Here is a 25084-nt window from a genome sequence, read left to right as displayed (position 1 = left end):
CGTTTCAAATCCGCTGTCCAATAATATGTTAATTGTCTAGAGATTTATTATTACGAGAGTGGCGCCACTAGTTGATGGTTGTGGCGGATGTCGATAATGTAGATTTCCATACGTTCTCCACACGGTGTGCACTCCTCCGTCGATAACGCTTGTCTATCAGTTTGAAATCTGGCGCTAAATCTAGATTTTACGAAGCAAATGATTCTTGCCGATATTTGCGTCGTGTCTTACGATCAAAGCGGCAAGAATCACTTGTAATTTGAGTCGTCCTTTACCTTCCTATTCGATTGATTTATCGTTCCCTCGCATTCAACGTGTATTTAATTAATCACGTTACATTATTTCTTCGGTTTCCTCCTTCGGACGCCATTTCACGTTGACACAGTAAACCCTCTCCAGTTGTCTGTGTCTGCCTAAAGCAGATGCTTCAACCACTGCGTCGCATATCCTCCTATCGAAATGTTCTAATATCTCTACACATATATTTGACTGCGCGCACACACGCATATACATTTTTCCTCTCGCTTTCATTACCAGTTTTACGCTACATCCTCTAGACCTCGTTCAGTCACGGCGGAAACCGCGCGGAGCTTATTTATTTGTTTGCATCTGTCCTTGTGCGGACCAAGAATCCGAAATAAAAATCGCGCGATCGAGAAACCGTGTCTGAACGGGCTCTTAGTGTGGTTTCGCATTGTATATCGCGCGAGAAAAAGCGATAATTGAAGATGACGAGCGGATAGGCAAATAGACAAAGAGACAAACACGATCGGTTGTACGACGGGGGATGTTACGGTGGAACGGGCGTGCACATTGAGGTAAGGTGAAGCGAGCGGTGAAGAGAAATGTGGACATAACGTGGCGGACGTCGCCTAAAAGCTCGTCCAATAGGTCGCATCGTTGTACTCTCACAACGTCGTCCTTGGAGTTGATTGTCGTAGATCTTATTATCCCCACTTGTTTCAAGGAGGAGTCAACTCACAGCCAGTCTGTGCGCGCGCCCGTGTGCGTATGTATGTGTATATGTATTCGCATAGGTACACTCCATTCGTGTTCATCGCGTACGTGTTTGCGCGCGCATGTGTATACCTAGAGGTTAGCCCGACGAAGGGTGAAGTCCCCCTTGTAGCCTCGGGCCAACCTTGTTAGCGCTAATGATGGAATTCGCTGTGAAATGCACAGTGGGTCGAGACAAGTTGGGTCTTCGACGAGCTTCCGTTTCTTGGTTTCCTGATCGTTCCACCAACAATTATTCTCTGATTATTTTGGCTCGTTTCGAACGAATTCATATCGGAACGTCTTTACACAGGAACAGCCTGGAGACGTCGCGCTATTTTCTTTTTTTTTTGAGTTCGGATAGGATGATGCGTCGCAGTGGAAGGATAAGTAATAGCAGGGGAGGAGCCTCGGAGCACACAGCCTCGGTCTCCGTTATCCTCGCAAATCTATTAGACCGGAAAACGAGATAGAATGGCAGAACGGCAGAATGGCGTCTAGAAACAAACGACGGCCGATAGGAGCGAACAAGCAGTGAATCACCTAAGCACTTGTTTACCAAGAGAATCAAGAATTCAGGGATGCCGTTCGGAGTCTCGGAATCCAGAGCCCCATCGGTTTTCCACCCCCGCCACGACTTCACACACAACTGCACCGATTTTCTCGTTCGTGAGCTCGTTGTACGAGAGAGAGAGTGGTATCCGTCGCGTCGCGTTGCGTCGCGGCAAAAGGCACGCGCCCTTTCACGGAGAAGGACGAAACATTCGAGTTAGGGGAATGGAAGCACGAGAGCCCGGTAGTTGCTAGTTAGGGGAGGTATACCGCGCTAGGGGGTTGTGGCTGTTGGCGATGACGGTGACAACGACTTGCGACGGCGACGACGACGACGACGACGTTGACGGTGACGGGGCGGCCACTAGCAGACTCGTGGAAGGAGAGTCGGGAAAGCAGCACTAGAATCGCTAAATGTAATTCGGTTAAAAGGGTTTTAGCAATACAATGCATATAAACATGAGTGCCCCGCCTCAGCGTTTCTCCGTGTTCCTTTGAGTTCCTCCGCACGCTCTACCCTCGCTTGCGTCACCCGATTTCAGACAACCCTGCTAAACACCCGCGACCACCCGCCGCCGCACGATTCGACCCAGTCAACACCAAGTCATCGTCTAATAGTCTACTAGTCTGCTTTCAACGATCAGATTTCACTCGTAATACAAAGTAATCGACTAATTGTGATAATTGCGATATGCGTCGTCGCCGAAAGCTTCATCGGAAACGTAGAAAATCAATCTAGAAAGACGTGCTCGCGATCGTACATGTATATCGAATCCGTATATTCGTGAAATGTAATTTTTCTCATTCCTTTGCTTTTTTCCATTTCGTCGCTGACGACTGGTTTTCCAAACGGGTGGCTTTCACTGGCTGCAGCCGGTAGAAGCAGTCATCCGCGTAACATCGCGGAATTTGTAACGGGGAATTAGCATATCATAAATACTGATGATCCGGTTTGCGTGCGGGTACACGGCAGCAAAGAGGGCGTTGGGATGAGGAAGGTGGCCTCGGCGGGGGTGGAGGATTATGATCGCGTCTGTTTCGAGGAAGTTCTAGATCGATTTTTCTTTGAGAAGAAGGACGAGCTAGAATCCGCGGACGATTAAACGGTCTCGATTCTCGATGCTCTCGAGATAGAGTAATGCGCGTGTACAGTTTGTACTACTATTCGCTGACCAGGGAAAAGAAATGAAGCTGAATGTTCTCTCTCCGTTATCCATCGTTTATTTTAGGAACTTGTTGCGACACAGTATAACGTTTTTTTCGCATTGCACTCTCTACGATAGTCGTACACGAATAATATTTACAATTAAATCGTTTATCATAAATAGGTACGTGTTTTCGATTGAAGTAGATCTAGTATAACTTCGGAGTAAAGTTACAATTGTAAAGATAAAGTCTTTCCCGTGCAAGGTTGCTGCACGTTTCTTCTGCTTTTATACAACACATTCTCGTGACTGGTCGCCCGGAGATATAATGCATTCTCGTACACACACGTACATAATAATTTTCATAATACAGAGTAGAAACGCACGACACGCGTACTCGTCCTCGGTAAACAGTCTACTCGGCGAAACTTTCAGACTGGCTCGTATCCTTCGGGATACGATCGTGCGTACGATCGTCGATTACATTCTTTGTTCCCTATATTTACACAGGAATGTCGCAAGATTAAGTCGGTGCGGTGTACGTATCTAGTAACTATGTATGCATGTACGAATGTATGTACATACACATTTGATGCGATTGGAAATTCGATTTTGTTTTCAGTCTAATCGATCTCATGGCGCCCCCGAATACCCCGGGCTCTTTTACACGCATATTCCTTCTCGTTTAGTCATTCGGTGGCTGATCTCACGCGTGCCGCTTCCATAATCGTAAACCTTTACATTCCATTGTATTGGAGACGGACCGCCGGACCTGTGCAGACATATCGGTTGCGTGTCGGTATCAAACGGCAAAGGTACTTCTCGATATTTCTGTTCGATTCCCGGTCGATTTATCTACGGTTTACTTTACTCACCATTTTATACCACGTAAGGCCGATAAAGCGGTTCTTGAAGTTCAGTCGTGCTTCTCTGCGTTTCTTGTAACGTTCCTTTGGCATCCTCCTGCGAACTCGGCGAATTCGCACTATGATCACCTCCGGCCTCCCTCTCGGCGTTTCTCGTGTTTCCCCCGTCTTCGACTTTGTTATTCGTACGTGCCTCTTGTTGCGCCTTTTTACTCCTTTTCCACTTCATTCGCCGGTTTTGAAACCAAATTTTCACCTGGAGCAAACATGCGGTCGTGTCATCCTCCGCTGTCATCGTCCATCGATCAAACGTGTCGCAAAGGTACATTTAGAACCCGTTCAGACTGCGGGGCTTACATTAGCTTCTTCGTATTCGTTCACACGTGCCCGCGCGGACCAACAGTCCGAAACAAAGATCGCGCGATCGAAAACGCCGTGTCTGAACGGGATTCAGTCGTTCATGATAGGATACGACAGTATAAATGAAGAAAACATGCACAACGGATGATTAGTGGTGCGGAACGGACGTATATTATTCATTGTAATTGATCGTACTCGAGATTCTCACAAATCGCTGCGGCTAAATATAAAAATCCGATGTTTCTCCCCCAAGTTTGAACCCCGAACCTCCAATCCCCAACCTCCGACGCTGCGAGAAAGCGATGTAAATCTTTCGAGCGATATATCGTACAGTTGAACCGACCCAGCTCACTCCCATTTTCGTTTCTACCTCGTATTCACCTCGCACCCGACTCGCTCTCGATTACATCTCCACCCTTCGGAAGGAATACACATGCCTTCTTTCTCTACGTGTAACGCGTATGCATACAGAACCTCCTCCCGAGACATGGAATATTGAATTGCCCCGTTATACGAGTATACTTCGGATATCAAGGAAACTAGATGAATTCACACTTGTTAACTCCAGGATTCCTGTTGTAGGCATGATAGGACCTAGGATAATAGAGTAGTTGGGCGATTCTGCTATCGGTATCAACAAACACCGATGAAATTATGTTCTTGCCAGATGCGCGCGGTGTCCATTGACACATTAGGAAGAGACATTAGGTGGCCTCGCTTAAATGGACCACTCTGTATACATATGCACGGACATGTAACGCGCAAAGAAGAACGAAAGAACGCAACGTTCCGACGCGACGTCCGAAGGGAACAAGCTCGAGGATAGAATCGATTAAATATCGAAACAAATCAGGGATTCAGCCTGCCATAATTCAGACTTTCGTCGCTGTTTGCCGAGCGATCCATCAGAACGCATAAGCTCCCAAGTTATGTTTAAGTTGTTGAACTACGCGAGAGAATCGCCGGCTTGCGTTTCCGGTTGATTTCGACGCGGGGAGAAAGAATTCTAGATTGTTTCATTATCCGATTCGACGTCCGTTCCGTGACCTCTTCGAAATTGTCGATTTCACGACCGACTTACCTTTGCGACACGACGATTTTCACGTAATTGTCAACGTGATTTGACACGCATACGGTAGCTTATATGTTACCTGTGTTTCCGTGAGCATCAGCGAGGTGGCTACTTCGAACCTTTTCGGTCTGCTGAGGTACTTGTTCTGTCTAAATTGTTTTTCTAATTCGAGAAGCTGTTGCGAAGTGAACGCTGTTCTTGGTCTCCTAGTTTTCCCGAGAAGAGCGTGTTGAGCTGCGCAACCTTTAACCAAACAAAAGAGAAGATTGGCACATCGTATTATCGTAGTATATTTATGCGAGCGCAACGCGACGCGACGTATCGCGTTAGCCAAAAATTGTACAACTCCGTCGAGTATAAATACCAATCGAGAAACCAATAAAAATCATCGAATGCTAATGCAATTATCGCTAGTGTAAATCCCCATGGGTAGCGATGGTATGATTTGGGGTTGGAAACGGTTGGGGGTAAAAGGCGAGGCAAGGGTAGCCGCCCTAACGATTAGCCCTATGAACGACTCTTGGTCGCATTCGACAATCTCCCCCTTATGATTTTACGAGCGCAAATCGAGGCGAAGTTTAAGCCCTGTCGTAATACGATACATCGTCATACTTTTATTATTACATATGTATACCCGCGGATCTTGCAATTTCGGATTTTTCAATCTTCGTTTCAATGCACGACGGATGATCAACTCTGCGATAGATTCTTCGTAACTACTTGACAATCGCGGTTATTATAAAATACGTGTCTTAATTGCTGCTGTTAAATCGCTTTAACCAGTTTAACCGCGCGGCGAAATCATGCGTGCCAATCAAGAACAACGAAAGATTTATCGTGTGTTTCCTTACGGTTGCTTTCAAAGCAGACGCGTCGCCCCCCTCTAACTAAACTATACCTAGCAAGTGTGTGACCGGCTGTCAATGTTTGTACACATGGCAATGTTTAGTTCCGCGTACACTCGGATTAATCTCGAAGGTGCGATACCCTTATGTCGCCTCTAATCAGCCGTTTAACAATCAAGCGTCCGACCCCCGACCCGGACGTTCGTTTTTTCGGTGTCGAAAAATCAGTTTCATCTAGATATTCTCCTCGACTAGATTATTGTTACACGTACGCGCGTTCACAGTTACAATTTCGGACGAGACGGTAGTAACAACATGGCGTTAAAGCGTTGCAGAATTTCATGAGCTCAACGACGAGCATCGTTGCTCGTTATTCGCCTAGTAGACAGCTCCGTTTTCGTTATTTACAGTTCGCCTAGGTATTAATCGTTTCCTCGAAACGATGGTTTGCGACCCGCTGCGCACATATGGTCCGTTCAGAGATTTCCACCCCAGCATTTCGTAACAATTACTATTCAGACGATTGCCTGTGTCTCCCCGGACAGCCCTCTATGATTTACCACCGTCGTTGTATCCTTTTCTCGAATTTGATGCCCGATTGGGCCCGTCGCTCGAAGACGTGTTCCTTTCGGAGTAGAATGGGAAATTGCCTAGTCTCTATTCGCGTTTGTTTCTTCCTTTCGAGGTTCAGCGAACGATTCGGTGTCGCCGGACCTCGCAGTTACAGCAGTATGCACAAATACGTATTATGCTGTAACAGTTCTCATCAATTCGCAGCAATTTGATTCGATCGAGTCGAAACTCGGTGATAGTTTCGGCACTGACGAGAGCGAGCAAGTTATGACAGATGTCGGTAAACAAGAGGGGTGGCGGCGCACCATCGAGTGGACAATTACCATTTTCGTACTTCTCCGTGTGGGGTAAAACTGCGGAGTAAAGCTGTGGGGTAAAGCTGTGGGGTGCCGTTAAGGTTAACGTCATTCGCCGACCCACCACACTTTTATCATGATAATTTAATTTATTTGGGGTCCTATTAGCCGCTTCACGCCGGCTCACCCTTAAATCATAACGATCACCACGCCGGTAAACACCAGCTATTATCTACGTGCTTAACGCGACTTTCCATCCTCCACCTTTAATACCCAATTCCCCTTTCTACCATCCGCGCGCGCGTCTCGTCTTCTTCCTTCCAGCAGATTCTTTCAATTAGCTAATATCTATCGGACATCCATGCCTTCGCCTCCGAGAGAAACTCGTTTACCCCCATTTCACGAACTGAATCAAAGATGAGATTTTTCTAGGCCTCAGTCGCCCTCAGATTCGACAGCTGTAGCTATCATAAAGCTGCGGCAGCTACGAATTACGCCTGGTAAACGTGAAAATTGGACTTTTGAGGGAGACAGCTGTCTAGATTGATGTTTTATCTAGCGCTTTTGGTGACTGGAAAATCCCATCTTTGCATTATCCAGAAATGATAAGCCTGGAGTCCGTGTAATCGTAGCTAGTGTTTAATATTCTCTTTCGCTCGGCGGTCTCGGACAATCTCTTTCGATTGTCTTCGATGTCTAAATTTTCTAGTTTACCATCCTTGTTCTCGTCCTCGAGTTCCATCGATGGGTGTGAGCTATGAGCAGACGTGGGCGCGGGAAAGGGAACGGGAACGGGAACGGGAACGAGCACGGGTACGGCAACGGGTACGGGCAGCGCGCGCGCATTCTCTCTCGAGATCGTTCTCCCTCTCCTTGTTTCGCATAGCGACGGAAGCTCCGCCTGTAGCCCCGAGTCCTCGATACGACCCGCCTCCGAATTCTCAACCCCTCTCGTATAGAAAGCGAACGAAGACGCGGAACAACGAGCAGAGCGAACAGCGAATACCGAACAGCGAAGAACGGAGAGCAAAGACCGAGGATAACGTTGCCAGAGTATATCACACCATCCCTCTACACCTACGATCGTGAGACGTCATCGACTCCTCTTTTCCTGCGCCACGGTTACAGATCCATGGCACCGAGGGTTACGCGAAAGAGGGTTGGAGAACGAGAACGTTGGGGGAGGAGCGAGGGTTACTCCGAGGCGGAAAAACTTGGCCAACTTTCCGCGAAGATTATTTCTCCTGTCCGAAATGGTTGGATTTAATTTGAAACTCGCCTCGCGAACTCACCACAAATCACGCCATAAACATCCGGAACGTTACCGTTCCATTTTCCCATGGAACGGTTTCGTACTTTGCTCCCCCTCATCGCGATATCGTTATTCCCTTGTTTTTCGACGCGACGCGCCCGTTTTCTTCCTGCCGATAAAAATACGTTTCACCTACGATAATTCTGTACGGAGGTTTGAGGAATCTACGAGTCGCCAACGATAATTCTATTATTACTTGAACGCGGTTATACTCGCATCAGGATGTAGAATGGTAGACGGGCACGTAGGTTTGGCGATGTATCGTTGAACGCACTCGTCCGTATCTACGTGTCGCCAACAAACCAGATCATAGAGATATAGGACGGCGCATTTGGGCGAACGTGGAACACGTTACACATTGGGTAACCAAGATCTGTTTGCTTGCGGCCGGCCAAACTAGCTGGCAGCTAATTCAGAAACACCATTACCGCCTATATGCCTATAGATAGGTATGTAGACTGATGCCACCGCCACCGCTGCCACCGACACCACCACTACCGACACCGTCGCCGCCGCCACCACCATCGCCATCGCCACCGCCATCGCCATCGCCATTGCTACCGATACCGCAATGATCGTTCTATTTTATTCGCTTTCATCCTTCTATCCTTCCACCCTTCTCCAAACGTGTTCCTTGCATCTATCACGTATTCTCGATACATACGCATTTGTTTATTTGCTGTAAACGTCTCGTGGAATCCACGCGATCGATCAAGAATCCCTCGACACGGATTGGTTCGATCTACGTTCTTGGATCGGTTTAAAGACGAGTGAAATTAGCCACTCCACCGACGCGTAAGTCCGTGGAGTTTCCATGGTAACTGTGGAACGCTGCTACCAGCACTATAGTATCGTTGAGAGAAGGGTGAGGGGGATGAATAGACGGATGAATGACGCACAATTAACTAATTAAATCATCCGCCAACCCTTCGCGTGCTTCATCTCTCGGGTATCGTTCCCCTTTGTTGGCAGATCTCCTGCCACCTCGTCGACATCTTCGGCCATTGTTACACCTTCCCGTTTCGTAGAACGTGGAACGAGCGTTGCGTTACCGATAAATAATAACGGCAGAGACTTGGGAGAACGTTTCGAGCGAACAAAGTCCGACCGAAAAAAATGAAACGGTCGCGCGGTGGTCGTTTCAGTCGATTTCGAATAATCCGAAAGCAAATTGGCGTGCCATAGTTCTACATATAGCAGAATCCGGGGGGCGGAGTTTTTTTCGTGTAAACGAAGCGGGGATACATCGGGCTGCAGAAGGTCGCAAAATACGCGCTGGCCCGTGCTATCTCGTTCTAGTTAAATTTCGATACCTCAAAGCTCGACGCGAAATAGATGAAACATGGTGTTGTCGCAACGTTGCCGCGAGTATAACGCGCGACAAATATTCCGCAAATAAAAGCTCGCATCTCCTACCGTCACCCAACCTCCTGTCAGCTCACGGTGCGGAGCCGGTGAGTCGCGCACTCACCATTATTTACATAAACGTCGAGAGCGCACGAGGATGCGAAACTAACAGAGAGAGAGAGAGAGAGAGAGAGAGAGAGAGAGAGAGAGAGAGAGAGAGAGAGAGAGAGAGAGAGAGAGAGAGAGAGAGAGAGAGAGAGTGAGAGAGAGAGAGAGAGAAAGAGAAAGAGAGGAAGAGAGAGAATCTGGGGAAAGGGTAGAGGAACAGAGCACAGTCCAGGGTTGAACGGGACGGTACTCCCATCCAGCAATTTTTTAACAAGTCGAGTTCGTGTTCCCTGCCGACGCGATAACGGCCGCTTCAGGTGGGGCTGGATGGATTCGTTTTATTTTATTCCACGAGACCGCTTTTTTGTACTCGTTGTTCGTTTTACGCTATCGGGTTTTCGCCTTTTTCGTCGACGTTGGATTGCTCGGCAACTACCAATCAGGATCATCTGACAGAAAGTACCCCGCGCTTCGTCCCGAGCACCTACTCCCTCTCCCTCGCACACTCCCTCTCCCTCTCCCTCACCCACGCGCACTCCCCCTCTCTCTTTTCCTCTCTCTCTCTCCCTCTCTCTCTCTTCTTTCCATTCCGTGCTCTCTTTTTCTCTTTCCGCATCCACCCTCTGTTATACATACACAGCCGTATATACTCTACCTCATCCTCTCGTTGCACCCTCTCACACCAGCTCTCGCTCTCTTTGTATCTCCATCTCTCTTTATTCGGATTCGTTCCATCTCGGCAACCTGGCCTGCTACGTTCACCGACCAATTTGTTCGATAAAAGCTCTCGACTGATTGGCCGGACAACGCGGCCACGGCTCTTTTTTCCAAGCGTGAAATTTACCGTGGTAACCAAGTCATTCTTTTCTATCGCGGTTACGAATATTCGTCGGCCCGACTCCAATTCTCCCGACGCTTTCTTCGATGTTCCCTTCCATTTTGTCGCGTGTTTCGCCCGTATACATCTCATCACCATCTTCGTTTTCGGTTCGGACATTTCTTCAATGGTATTCTTATTCGTACAAAAGATCACCAACGGTGACAACTAGACTGCGGATCTCTATGCAAGACACAGGTGCCAAATAAAAATTTCACTCTTCTCTTTATTACCTTATTCAGGTAAATCTAATACACTGGTGGCCTCAAATCTTTTTAACGCCTCCACTGTTTTAAATTGTATGTACCCATTTTTGTCATAAATGCATAAAATCCGCAGTCTAGTGATAACTAGACTCAGGTGAAATGTAAAACAGTAAAGATTTAGGAAATGCAAGAATGTTATATTGTCGTTCGTAATATAACAAAGTTGTTAAGGGATAAAATCAATTTTTGTGTTATTCCTGCGTCCCGCGGTCAATCGAAAGCATTTTTATTTTGCATAAAGATCCCCGCAGACTAGTGATAACCGATGGTGGTAACCAAGTCATTCTTCTCTATCGCGGTTACGAATATTCGTCGGTCCGAGTCTAATTCCATCACCGTCTTCATTTTCGGTTCGGCAATCTCTTGATCGGATCCTGATTCGTATAAAAGCGTTGTCAACTCTTTGTTGTGTAACGGAGATAGATATCCCGATTCCAACGTGGCCTCTTATGTAGCGTGTGTTATTTATTACGTCGGACTACTATACCGTTTTGTACATGTGTATGTGTACAACGAGATCAGATACAGCAGCGCAAAATTTCTCTCCGATATTATCGTCCGACGGCCGACCTAAAAACTTGAGTAGCCGGTCAATATAGGGCGATGAAGCGCTACATTAGGCATGTAAACATTCGCTATCTGCCCATCGTACGAGCAATCTGTCGATCGAATTTTCACTTGGCTACTTCGCCGTCGCGTCGACCGATTAAGATGGCTACGCGCGTAGCCATGACTTCGATGCCTTTCGGTGCCTCTCTTTTTCGATGAAATCGGGTCGTTTGTAATCAACATTAAACATTTTTGAGGATAAAGACGTTTCAATCACTGCGACTGTAAAGAAAATGCTGCGGCCGTTGCAAATGAAGAACTTCTTAGAAAGAAATGGAAGAAATCGAGGCTAAGGATGGAAGGTAATTGTGAAGATAACGGGAAGTTGAAAGAAGACGAGGAAGTGGTGGTTCAGCGAGTAGCAATCATTCGATGATATCTAAAGTAACTTTTAAGAATAGAAGAATAAACGGGTGGTGTTTGTTTGGCCGTATAGAGCAGACGTAGCACAGACAAGCACGCACGCATGTACACACAAACGCGACGCGAGATGCGACGCTACTATCACAATAGGCAGGTACATGTACACATACAGACATAATTATGCGGCTGGCGGATACTTACCGGCTAAATCGGCTGGCAATCTAGGGTACAGCATTCCAGTTCTGGCTAACCACTCGAGTTGAAGTGGATGAATGTGATGTTGCTGAGGATGAGGTCCGGTGGCCTGCGAATGTCCGATAGGCTGACCTTCTTTGTGGATAGAGTGAAACGCGCTTCCGCTCGCCGGATGATAATACAGTCCGCCAGGGTGGATAAGGGGACCGCTCGGATGCAAGAGAAGAGCTTGGTTCTGTCGAGTGAGTCCGGCACTGGTGGCAAGTGCACCGTAATGACCAGTAGGCAAATTCGAACTACCTGGTACTCCGTTTCCAGCCGGTTCCTCCGATCCCGGAGATATCGGGGGACTGGAGATGGGACTGTGACTAGCGTTGCTCCCGGAGCTGGCGCTTCCCGTTCTCGTCGGATCAACTTCGATCGAAGCATCGTCCTCGACGTTCTCCAATCGATCGATTCGAAATCCTCCGTTTCCAGTCGCGACGTGTTCCCCTCTGAACAAACCCTTACCGCGATGTATCGAAACTTCCGGCGCTGTCGCATCCACGGACTCTACGTGGATGCTGGACAGACGAATCTCTCTTGTCATGGAGTGCTCGTGAACGTTCTGCCGATCGCTCGTGTCGCGAACAACCTCCAAGCTAGGCGACACCGAACCGTGTTGGACAGATCTGTCGAAGGGATTCAGGAGCGTTCCCAAAGACGACGTCCTCTGCTCTTCCGTTCCGCCGAGACGCGTCGCGATTCCGCTCACGGAAACTGCCGTAGCTCCGGTGGTTCCAGTGCCTCCGATGTTTTCCGTGTTTCCCGTGGTTCTAGTCCCTCCGGCAATTCCCAGAGTACAAGACGAGTCTCGCTCGTGAACGGAGTTGTTCCCTAGACAGTGGCTCAACTCCGCACTGGAGCTCCTCGTGGAGAGTAGGAATCTTTGATTGCGTTCGGATCGATCGTGATCAAGGTTCTCCTGCTTGCCGGTCGCTCGACCGAGGAGCGCGTCGATGCAGAATGACGTTTTGCCTACGGAGACGTTTCGTCGGTCGGTCGAATGAACGGGGTAACTTTGCGGGGATGTTCGGTCAGGCGAGTCGTCCGGTCCTCTGTAACGATTCGTCACCGCGGACACCATCTCTTCGGTAAAACACCTGACCGCGGTAGCTTCCCGGCTTTGGAAGAAATTCGTCGACTCGTGCTCCTGCGGCGAGACCGAGACGGGGACAGGAACGGGGATGGAAACGGACAGGGAGGATCGTTTCGAGTCGTGTTCCTCGCGATACTTCGACATTCGCGATTCGCTCTCGCGTTGCAACGGAGAACCGTTCGATACGAAACGTACCTCTTCGTCTTCGGGTGTCGTTCGAAATGTTTCGTGTCTCGCCTCCTCCGACAAAGGCGTGCTGCTTCGTCCGCGATCACTTTCCCCGACGTTCTGTCTTCTCGCATAAATCGTATCCTGACTAGACACTCGCCGCGGCCGATGACAATGCTCCCGTTCTAATTCCAGTTCCTGGTCTTGCTCCTGTTCCGGTTCCTGTTCTTGTTCCTGTTCCTGCGTCTGATCTTGATCTTGCTCTTGCTCCTGTTGTCGTAAATAGGAATTCTCCAAAGCACCTTGCGCGTCGTAATGCATAGCTCGCAGTCGGCAGCCCGAAACGAGACGATTCGATCGTTAGAGCATCTTTCGCCGCGCGCTACTGTTTTACGCGACACATCAACCAACTTCGAACTAATCGAACGTTCAAACGTGTTCTAGTACCGCTAGACGATATGCCGCGATCGATGATTGATCGCTGTTGGCGAATCGGTGGTCCATCGACTCGCGAACAATCCACGGGACACGATCGATCGACCTGTCCCCCGTCTGTCTGCCGGACCGTCCGACAGTTCGACCACTGAGACCGACCGCGATCGAGAAGCCGATTGAACGAAAGAAAAATCAAGCCGTTTGATCGAGACGCACAGGTTACGACGATCGAACAATTCACCCGATACCGAAATCTATTTTGGACAGAGAGCGAGACAGCGAGAGAGAGAGAGACAGAGAGAGCAATATGTTTTTCTGCGACAGATAATCGAGCGTCCGTTTCGATTTCGTGGCGATACGAGCGATTAACCCGACGCCGCGCCGCAAAGTGACGTCGCAAGGAACCGCGTGTACGTAACGGGGAAACCGCTCCCCTCTGCTACCGCGTTTCCGCGGTCAGTCGATTCTGCCACGCCTATCACGGCGAACCTCGCGATTCTGCCACGCCTACGGCACCCCCTTTGTTCCCCCATTCACCGAACGCTGAATCCCGAATCCCAAATCTCCCCGTTCCGCCGTACCAAGTCCCGATTCCCAATTCCCGATTCCGGATTCCGCATCCCGGATTCCTGACCGTTCGAGGCGTCGAGTTTGTCGAGAGTTGTCGAACCTGGAGAGGCGCGAGAGGCTCACGAGAGTCTCGCTCCTCGAGCACCGATCACCGATTCACCAATCACCGATCACCGATCACGAAAAACTTCGAGCCCCGGCCGGACGAATATTCCGCAGCACGAAATTACAGAAAGAGACACACAGATCCCCGTAATCCGCGAGCTCGACGAAGAAGGAGCACGGCTAGGATATTAGAGAGGGTTTCGGGAGGATCGGGGGAAGAATCATCGAGCGAGAGAAGAAACCAGTTGGAAAAGGAGCATCGACTCTGGACGAGAACGAGAACGAGGACGAGGACCAGTCGGCGTGCAGGAGACGTCACCCGGGTACCAAACAGAGACACCACCACTTCCCCCATCGACGACGAGAATCCTCCAATCCTGCGACGAGCATGAAACGCGCGCTAAGGAGAACGGATATGCAGTTGAAGCCACGTGACTCTTCGCGAAACTCCAGGAGTGGAGGGATGCACCCAACTTTCGTTTCGACGTACGGGTAATGCGAGGGTAGTTGGCCGCCGTCCACGAATAATCAGAATAACCGATGTTGGTCTGCCGATGATACCTTCGTGGTCTCCTACTCGCGCTCTTTATTTTTTCGTCGCTCTTCGTTCGTAAACCCCGGTGGAAACAACTGCAGGCTCCTTCGAGTCTCTTTTTGATACATCGCGATACAGTCAATTTAGTTTCTTCGTTGAGGTTCGCTGTTTGTATGGTGTCTTCGTGATTTCCTACTCGCGCTCCTGATTTTTTCGTCGCTTTTCATTCATCAACCAAAACAAAACAACTGCAGGCTTATGTTTCTTCCAGTCTCTTTTTGATAAATCGCGATACAGACAATTAGGCAGTTACCTATCATCCCCGGTAAATATTCTATCCGGAGTACCTCAAGGCTCCCACCTGGGTCCTCTACTATTTACAATGTTCATTAATGATTTAACCACCATTTTTCAACATTGTAGGTATCTCTTATTCGCAGATGATTGAAAAATCTTCAGCATCATCTTGTCCCGCGATTATGCTTCCAGATTACAGGCAGACCTGGATCGTTTCTGCGACTGGTGTCACAGGAACGGTATGGATCTCAATATTAAAAAATGCCATATTATGCGGTCCTCGCGTCATTCTGTACCTCTTATACATATATCCTTACCGTCTTAATCACTGTATTCTCTCCTCAATAACGGAAGTGAAGGACTTAGGAATTCACTTCTCCTCTACCTTACACTTTTCCAACCATTTTTATCACATTGTCAACTCCGCTTCGAGAATGCTCGGGTTCATACTTCGTTTTTCCACTGATTTGAAAGACTAAAAAAATAATGCAATTTAACCGATGTCCTATGTCAAAGCATTAGTGATGAAAACTTTAAACGACAATAGCTCGAAAGTGAAATTATGCGACATGCGGCGTTCTTCCTGACAACCACAGATTTTTCGGCGCTCTTGATTCGCAAACCCGGATACAAACAACTGCAGGCTCACGCTGCTTCGAGTCTCTTTTTCATCAATCGCGATACAGTCAATTTAGTTTCTTTGTTCAGACCGCATGGCATGTACATATGTATACGATACCTTCGTATGATGGAGCGTATTTTGTTCCGAATCGCTACACCTCAACGTAAAAGCGACGATATACCTGCATACGTACCTATCTACCGTTTTATCTGGCAGTTAATAGCCGCGTAATAGGCATCACGCCCAGTTTTCGAGTAATCGGTCTGTTATCGGTTGTCGTGCACGATATTATTATATCAGTCCTACCACGCATTTGCTTATCCGACCGATAAACTCTCTTTGCTTTTTAAAGTATCTAGTCGAGCGTATCGAATTTTATCGAATATCGTTCTCGTCTCTACCAGAGCCCCAAAAAGACATGCAAGTTAATTGCTAGCAACGAGCTCGTTACTATTTTTCCAAAGTCCCGGCAGCAATCTCTGCGTGTCTCTACAGTTACTCCGAGCTTCGAATTCGAATGTAGCACGACGGGAATGAGTCGAAGGTAAACGGTACAAGTTCGCTGGTCACCGCTTTTTAACCAAATAATACACCGACGCGACGGCCACCTTATTTACTTAAGGATCGAAGCACGTTCAACGCATTCGTGGAAGAAAAATTTCAAACCACTCTTCTAATACAACTCTCCCTCTCGCTTCTTCTCTCCTCGTTTCTCTTTCAGCGATGCACGATTGTCCTATTCTTTCAGAGACTAATGTACAATTTCTCGAAATTTCCAAAACCACACATTATTTTGGTCGATAGGACAAGACGACGAGTCTTCCCCATAATTATGAAAGTCGTCTCAGCCATATACAGTGGCCCACAAAAGTGTTCGTACGCCCTTTAAAACAGAATAACTTTTTTATAATTATACCAAACGACCTGATGTTTTGTAAGCAATTAGGAGCATTGGTTCACTAAATGATGTGCAAGAAAAAGTTTCCAAAAATTATAATTTACGAGGTTTCTGCAAAAATAAAGAAGGCATTTTTTAAAACTTTTTTATTTGGGCTCTTAATGAAAATTTAAAATATATCTTTTGTAGATCTGTGTTAGTTATACACGTATTGAAAGTTTTATCGAAATCGATTCAGATACACACGAACTACAAGCGGTTAAAAATGGTTAAAATCGTAGTTTTTCACGACTTTTGATCAGTTTTTGCTTAAAATCCACAGAATCGTACATCTTTCGATGAAATTACAGATATGGTTTCGATGAAATTGTTCAGTATGTGTATAACCAGCATAGGACCCAAATAAAACAATTTTTAAAAATGCCTTTTTTATTTGTGCATGCAACCTTGTAAATTATAATTTTTGGTAAATTGTTCTACACATCATTTAGTAAACCAATGCTTCTAATTGCTTACAAAACATCAGGTCGTTTGGTACAATTATAAAAAAGTTATTCTGTTTTAACACTGTACATATTTCTTGTTTCAAGATATTTAATGGAAAAGGACATTAACGCTAAATAAATTCCATGTAATGTTCAAGTACAAGAACTATCTTTTCTCTGTTTGATTGTTTTACGTCGCTTCTTCAACTGCTATGGTTATTGAGCACTATCTACCGGTTCAGTTTTGACAACGTCGTAAAATTTAAATTGAATTTATTTAGTTTAAAATAATGTAACGTGAACTACCTGGTAAACTCATTTTTTTTTGTCAATTTTCACTTGGACCACCTTCGTAATTATGGGCACATGTGATACATTGTTTCGCATCGATTTTTCGTTGCCGAGGATACGTAGCTACGTAAACGGTGGGTATAGCTATAGGTATAGGAACAGGTATAAGTGTAGGTATAGATATACATAGATACAGGTATAGGGATAAGTATAGGCACCTATGATAGTTAATATGAGCTTGTAGATATCCCCTTTTCATCTTTGACAGTCGTGTAAATACAAGAGGTTTTCAACGGACGATTATGCTCCGTCACGATAACCGAAGCTTATTTTCCTTTCACCTTTGTGTAGATTTCGTATCCAGGCCAAGCATAGGTATTTAAAGCATAGTTGGTCGGAAGCATCCAGTAATTTGAAATTAAATCAGTCCCGTGCGACTGCGATAGTGCAAATCTTTATTTTTCTTACAATTCTTCGCACACAATTCCGTACAAAAACTCTTATCAAAAAGATTCTTCTCGCTTCGGTTACAAAGTTCACTTTCGATAATTGCGTGATTGGTCATTCTAATTGGAAAATCGTTCGATATTTACAATTCCGACGATAAGGACTTAGAACGTACACCGTCTAAAGTCTTGTTATCCGTACTTGAAAGTAATTAACGATTTGATGGTTAATTTATCCGGTCTTATCTTATTGTTAGGGATAAGACTGTTCGATCAATGCCTCGATTGGATATCGCCATCCATAGATAAACCGTAATTGGTGTCATGGATTGATTTGGCATTGCCTCGTGTATATGTAAATACCGTTCATCATTCTATTTTATCTGCGTTCCACCCGCTCGATTGCTTTACAGTAATTAGTTTCGCTCAATTAATATGCCTCGTGCGTGATATAATTCCGAACAGGAAGGATTTTCTTCGTCGTCTTCTTTTCCTGTCTACGCGACACGATACGAAGCGACGCGCGACGCGACGCGACTGCTCGTTACGTGTAACTCCCTGTGTCTTTCGCCATTTTCGGTCTTTCCTATCATTGTGCCCAGAGCTCCAAGTCGATTCTGTAATTAAAATCTTCTAGCCCCTACGCGGCCGTATCGCCGAGTTTGGCCCTTATCGACCATTACTTTTAATAGCGTTGTTAATGAAACTGGGTGTCGCGAAATTAACCTCTCGTTCCAGCAATGCTCAACCGAAATTGAAAGCGATAGAATTCAGATGAAGGTAATCAACCGGCGAGCCAGAACAATCTGCCGTTTACGATACAAAGAAAATACGTCATGAAAGTATTTATGAATGTACGTATTAATAAATGCAACTACGTACACTGTACACTGTTCGGTGTAGAAGTAGAAATATAAAATTGATAAGAATATAAACGTGACACGGCAGTGGCGAGTGTATTTTCTAAGTAGAGGATAGAGAACGCTTACTGTCGTAATGGCAATCGTCGGGCAGGACAAAGTAAATAAAGAATAATGAAAAACTGATCGATAATGGAAGGTGGAACAATGAAAAGTAATCAGGAGGGGAAACAGAGAAAACAGAGCGAAAGAGGAAGGTGGCAGTTTCCAGCAAGTACGTCAGGTTTGAAAACCACTGGCTTCGGCTGATTACCGCGGTAACCACCCCCCGAGCGCCAATTAATCTTAACTTTTACGGGGCAAACACTTTTCATTAAGCTCGGTCCTGCCTCCAACCGGAGTCGAGTTATCCCCTCTCTGTTGCAACTTTAGCCACCCTTGGCTGCTCGCCTTTTTTCAGCCCCCACTCTTCCGGGGCACGACTGGCTCTTCGCACTCATCCTCTTCGGAGAACGGCGAGGAACGGCAACGAAAATGGTTCCCCAGACAAGCGTTTAATCTGGCTCTAATTAGCAACTTACCCTGCGCGCCTCCGTTTCAACGTTTCACCTGTTCCCTTCCCGTACTCTTCCCCTCTTTCTCTCTTACCGTTGCCACCACCTTCACTTCCACCACCACTACCATCACCATCACCACCACCACCGCCGCTACCACTACCACCACCACCATCTCCACCTCCACCGCCTCCGTCACCACCGCCTCTATCACCACCATCACCGCCAGTATTATACATAGCACGTTCCCTCCCTCGCCCCTTCGTCTTTTCCCTCTTCCACCACGTCGTCTCCCACCTTGTTATCCGCAGCCTCTCTTCCGTCTGTGCAACGACTATCTTTCTTGCACTTTACCCCTCGGCTATCACCGAGTCTTCGCCATGAGCGAGAGTGGGATTCCATGCTTCTCACAGTCACGGTTACCGGATATCCAATACCCCACCCGTTTGTCCAACCATTCAACCATTCATGCAGCCGCAGAGCAACCGACTTGTCTTCTTGACTATCATCGTTGCCCATTATCAACGATCTTAACTTCGCCCGCGATACACCACTGCCATTACACCGTTCAATCGATTTTATAAACAGTCGCTCACTACTGATTACGAGGCGGACCGAGGAAAATACTCTGTGGACCGACACGGAACGAACGTGGGTCCTACAGTGCTCTGTATTTGACTCTTCTATTTTTTCTGGAGCAAAATACCTACTGTACGAAGTAGTCGTACAGCTTTTACAAACGAATAACTTTCTCAATACTGGACCCAACAGCTTGAGCTTCTTGAAGACGTTAGAAGGATTAGTTTACTAGGTGATGTGTAAATCATTTTTGTTTTATTTGTTATTGGTTGCAACTGCGATGGGAAAGGTGACGATTTTTCAATGTTTTACCTGTGCCTGTAATGAAAATTACGCCCACTATCGTTCTTCAATTCTCGATTGAATAATCTTTTTGTTCTCCGACGAATACGGTCGACTTCTTCCTAATTCACTCGAAAATCCGCGAATTATATTCTGTTTACGGTTGCAACAATTACACGACACAGTAAACTCGTGATTACATCGGTGGCCGATAATCGAGGGAATGTTCTTCGATAACGTAGGTACCTATCTCGAACCGAGAGTCAATAAAGCATCTCGTTTCGTTTTATAAAATTCTTTACTGTAAAATTGTAAATAACGCTAGATGAAGGTACAATGCAATTTCGCGATACCATTCGTCGTATTTTCTCTGTGCAAAAATACCTCTCGGAATCTAGGCAAGTGTAACGAGCATCACTCCGACAAAGTACTTTAAATGAGTGTGTATGTGTCGCGTCTTACACGCACGCGTACGTGTTCCAACATAAATATGTAGTACAATATAGAATAATATAATATAATATAACATAAACCTAATATAACATAATGTAATATCATATACATACATTATAGCGGTAAACTTTGGTAGGCATGTGTACAAATTCGATATGCGTGTCTCATTCTTGCTGCGTCCTAATATCATTTCAAAAAGTGTGGCCTCCGTATCGATCGTCTTCGCGCGATTCACAATTTAATTGCCTAACTCATCACCTTGTCGATCCATGGTACGAATTTTTGAATGTTCGTGTACACGCCGGGTAGGTGTTCGCGACCGCATCCGATGCCCCACGATACGAGACCGATCAGCACGTGTCTTCCCTCGACGGACATGGTCAACGGGCCGCCGGAGTCACCCTGTTTCAATTTATATATTTACATATATTTACTTAATTATATTTATATACCCCCACCAGCGTCCGTCGTTACATGAAAGCATGAAAGGGAACTTGGTGGGGGAAGCAGGAGTTTGAGGGGCCCCTACCGTGCCCACCCCTGCGTACGGGGTCCGTACCTGGCAAGAATCTCGTCCACCTTCCTTGTAACCCGCACATAGGAACACATCGTGAATAGTTTCTCGCCTTCCGGCTGCTCTGAACCACCTTTGGCATCTTTCGTTAGGTATCACCTAAAAACCCAATCACATTAAATCGAACAGGTGCGAACAACTTCTCTCTACGTACTTCTACGTCAACTTCTTGAAGCACGTTCGGTACGGAGCTCTGTCCATGCCTGGTCCTACCCCAACCAGCGACGGTCGCGGTCCGTCCAGAGAGTTTCAAATTTTTCGCCGGCAAACAAACAGGAACGATGTGTTGTTTGAACGCCACCGTTCTCGACAGTTTCACCAGTGCCACGTCATTCCGGAAGTCGCTCGGCGAGTACTGCGGGTGCACCTGTAATTTTCAATGGAGGCCGATCGTCGGCGCATTGAGAATGATTGTCGATCGTCGGCGGGATTGAGAAGCGTGATTCGCGCGGCTCTGAAACAGCCGTTGGCCGCCTACCTCCTTCCTCTCGATATTATACTCTTCGTGTAGCAAGCGTTCCGAAGAGTCTCTCACGTCCCATTCGCCAAGGCGCACCTTCAAGTTGCTGTTCGGCGTTCTGCGTACAACCAGACAGAGAAGAATTAATCGTTCGGTCAAATTCGTCTCGTCGCTAATCAATAGACTGCGGATTTTATGCATTTATGACAAAAATGGGTATTTGTAATTTAAAGTAGAGGACATCTTAAAAATATTGAAGGACATCAACGTATTAGTGTCAGCTTAATAGGATAATTAAAAAAAGAATACAATTTTTATTTGGCTCCTGTGTCCTGCAATCAATGCAAACACTTTTTATTTTGCATAAAGATCCGCAGTCTACTAATCAAAATACTAACGTCGCGACGCAGTGAGCCGCTGTCACCACCCATCTGTTGTTCAGCAAAGCGCCACCGCAAGACAACTTCTTCATCAGGAATCCCGACTTAATGATCGCCGCCTGAAATTTCAAGATCGCTGTATTTCAGACACTTTTAATATTCTAGATTTCAACTGCTTAACAAGATCCAACAAATGTGAATGGTACGCGTTGCCTATTTATTAGGTTGTTGCAAATGAAATGGCCGTTTCGAATCTTTAGCATAAACTTTTATCTTACAAGCTTTGTTCATATTCCATTAATTGAAATAATTTCCATCGACATTAACGCACTTCTTCCATCGTGATACAAGCGCCTCAATGCCTTTCTGGTAGAAATCTAATAAACGTGAGACAATCAATTCGTCGAATGCAGTTTTTACAGCACGTTCTTCTTTGAATATTTTTCCATTTAAAACGCCATCTAGGCGTTTGGTGAGGAAGAACTTCGCACTTCAACTCTGCTAATTTTTTTACTGTTTCTTTCGCAGTATGTAGCCGAGCATTATCGTGAAGCAATATTACACCGCGTCTGTTGAGTAATTCCCACTGTTGAACACGCAGTGTTTTTCGTACATTATATCAATTTCCTGACAGTATTTATCAGTAATTATCGTTTCACGTGAATCCCTTTCAACTATCTGTTATTTCCTGTTTTCCCATGATGAACGAAAATCGATTTTGAATCGTGTATACTATACAATATTAATAATCTTATACACGCAGATTCATGTACGAGATATGTACTTTTCAAATTGTACAACTTCAACCCCACCTGTCCTGGAAAAGCTAAACTACAAAGACGGAAAGTTTCAAATGTGAAAAACGATCATTTCAATTGCAACAACCTGCTAGAATACTGTTTATCCAGCTCTGCGTTCAGAGAAGTCGATCAAATTCCGAACATAATCGTGCTCTCACCTGCCACGGATGACTGCCGAAACTGGTGCTGTGTCCGCCCACTATTCTGTTGCTTCTCGTATAAAGTTCGCCGCAACCTGAAAATCACAGAGAACCGAAGATCATTCGGGGAACACCCTAGGTTGTAATTTCACTTGCGTGTACAGATTACGACGTGACTCCTGTACAAGTGTATGTAGAATATACTGTGTCGAAGGTAACGGTGTTTAGCGTACGGTGAATACGTGCCCACGAAAGAAGAAAGTGACACAAAGCACTGGACTGTTTCGTCAACAGATTCGTATAGGCAGTGCGTTAATCGAAGTCGACGACAGCTTTCTCTCCTCTCTCTCTCTCTTTCCTTCTTCCTCTTTCTTTTCCGAGCAGCATCGAGACATGAAGAGATCGTTTTTCTCGAGTAGAGAATCGTTGCACCCCTGTCTACATAATAGTAGATACTAGTATAGTAGTAACTATACATACAGTTCATCCCACACCTCTCGCTCGTTCTACCTAGCGCTACCGCTGCCCTTATCGTGATGGTATAGTGTCGCGAAAAAGCGTGCAAAGCGACACAGAGAGGGAAAAGCAAATACGTTTGTTTCCGGTGCTCGTTCTTCGACTCGAGTACGTTCGCGGTACAAAGTACAAAGTGAATTGCTACAAGCAGTATCAGCTTGCTTTCGGGAGGCGATAGACTACGATTGGTGCAAACATACGAGTGTTTAGATCTGTGCGACTTGAGGCGGATTACCACGATATTTGGAATAATCCACGGAGCTCGTCACGTCCTCGTGCGGCGTATGCAATCCCAATGCATCGGGATAATCGGCCCCGAATTCGTCTTGAGGATAATCGAGCTGCGTCGGTTGGTAATATGTCGGACGGCTCGTGTACGCAGGTCGATTGTAATTCCACGTTTGCGATGATTCATAAATGGTCGTCGGCTTGTTCGCGTTGTCCGCGTGCACGTAGCCAGGCGGTCGGTGCTCGGTCTGACCGGTGTGCACCGGCTTACTCGGCCTTGCCGTGTTCTCGTAGATTTGAACATCATCGTCCATGTACGGATGCTGATGTCCCAAGTTTAGTGTGAGTGCTATACGTTCAAACAACCTCGATTTCACGTGTTTCGTCTTTTAACTCGAATCTCCGCTCGCACGCAGGAGACTCAGCCTAACCAGGTTCGTTCTCATACTCGTACCGATTTTTCGTTCCCCATTTCCCATTTCCCTTTCCCCCTCTCACTTTTCTCTTTTCTCTTCCCCCCCTACCTACGATCCCCGAACCACGTTCTCCATTCCCCTTTCTCTTTCCTTTGCCCCTTTCACTGTCTCCTTCTTCCTCGTCTCATCTATTTTTCCCACACACCTCGGAGGAAGGAAACGCGATCGTTTGTCGCCACCTTGCTACGGCTCGCGAGCTACGCGTTCCCCCTTTTGCGACATCTACTTTTCCACACGCAATTTTCAAACCACACGAAAAAGGAGAAGCTACACCGGATCATTTTGCAAGATTAGAAAAAGTATATGCGATTGAGAAACACTTACTAGCGTTCTGGAGTAACCCGACCGTCGGCCGTGGTACTTTTTCAGGGATATCGTCATCGTCCACGCAACAACTCCAAATTAATCCTCCGGAGCATAGATCAATCGGACGGCCCCCACCGAGAACGCAACTGATACTGAGACCGCAATCGAAAGTTGCTCCCTTGTACGTGCACGTTTGGGGTATCACTGAAACATAGTAATCGCATTGGTGGATGAAAATGCTTACGTAACACGTTTATCATTTTATTGGTTTTCTTAACGATTGATCTTCGTATGATGTGCACATCGTTGCACGCGTCTACTTCGGTACCTATAATAATTCGTATTTCGTGTCTCGTGTTACGACACGCTACATTGCATCGTGCGCTGTTGTGTTTGGCTCTACACTGTATGTATACGTCGTCGTGTTGCGTTGCGGCGTATCGCTGTCTTTCGGTCTGTTTGTTGAGATAAATACCCGACTGCTTTCGTTTCGAACCATGGTTTCATAAGTGAAATCCTTAACCCAACGTGTAATGACGAGATCGCGCAGGAGAATCAAACGCGGAGGAGTAACGCTATTTTTTCCCGATGTGTCGAATATAACGCCGAGACGCGAGAAATTTCTCGATGCAAGGTTGTTCATTTCTCTACTCGTCTGTTGCACCTTGTCTACAGTCTTCCGTCTACCGTTTATCAGCTACCAT

General features: G+C 46.4%; 2 protein-coding genes across 5 annotated transcripts in view; both read right to left on the bottom strand.

The window, feature by feature from the left end:
- Positions 1-2647: 2647 nt before the first annotated feature.
- On the bottom strand, positions 2648-15147 carry Exex (motor neuron and pancreas homeobox extra-extra). Its single transcript, XM_076429235.1, has 4 exons — positions 11789-15147; positions 5071-5234; positions 3569-3815; positions 2648-3465 (listed from the first exon to the last, which is right to left on the bottom strand). Exons 1-3 carry the CDS (start codon positions 13407-13409, stop codon positions 3573-3575), a joined length of 2028 nt encoding a protein of 675 aa, XP_076285350.1. The 5' UTR covers positions 13410-15147; the 3' UTR covers positions 2648-3465; positions 3569-3572.
- A 5179-nt stretch (positions 15148-20326) lies between these two features.
- Positions 20327-25084, bottom strand: part of LOC143211489 (trypsin II-P29) — a 9917-nt gene continuing 5159 nt past the window's right edge. For 2 of the 4 annotated variants that reach the window (XM_076429232.1, XM_076429230.1), the window contains exons 3-10: positions 24399-24584; positions 23606-23947; positions 22873-22949; positions 21933-22033; positions 21553-21652; positions 21229-21441; positions 21060-21173; positions 20327-20902 (exon numbers count right to left, since the gene is read on the bottom strand). In XM_076429232.1, coding sequence (XP_076285347.1) covers positions 20747-20902; positions 21060-21173; positions 21229-21441; positions 21553-21652; positions 21933-22033; positions 22873-22949; positions 23606-23947; positions 24399-24584 — 1289 coding nt within the window. In that variant the 3' untranslated portion in view covers positions 20327-20746. The remainder of the gene's footprint in view (positions 20903-21059; positions 21174-21228; positions 21442-21552; positions 21653-21932; positions 22034-22872; positions 22950-23605; positions 23948-24398; positions 24585-25084) is intronic. The other 2 variants (XM_076429233.1, XM_076429231.1) reach the window with 1 other exon arrangement.

This window comes from Lasioglossum baleicum, chromosome 8, assembly GCF_051020765.1.
Source record: "Lasioglossum baleicum chromosome 8, iyLasBale1, whole genome shotgun sequence".
Taxonomy (NCBI): Eukaryota; Metazoa; Arthropoda; class Insecta; order Hymenoptera; family Halictidae; genus Lasioglossum; species Lasioglossum baleicum.
Note: the sequence above shows the minus strand (reverse complement) of the source record. Positions and strands in the feature narration are given on the sequence as shown.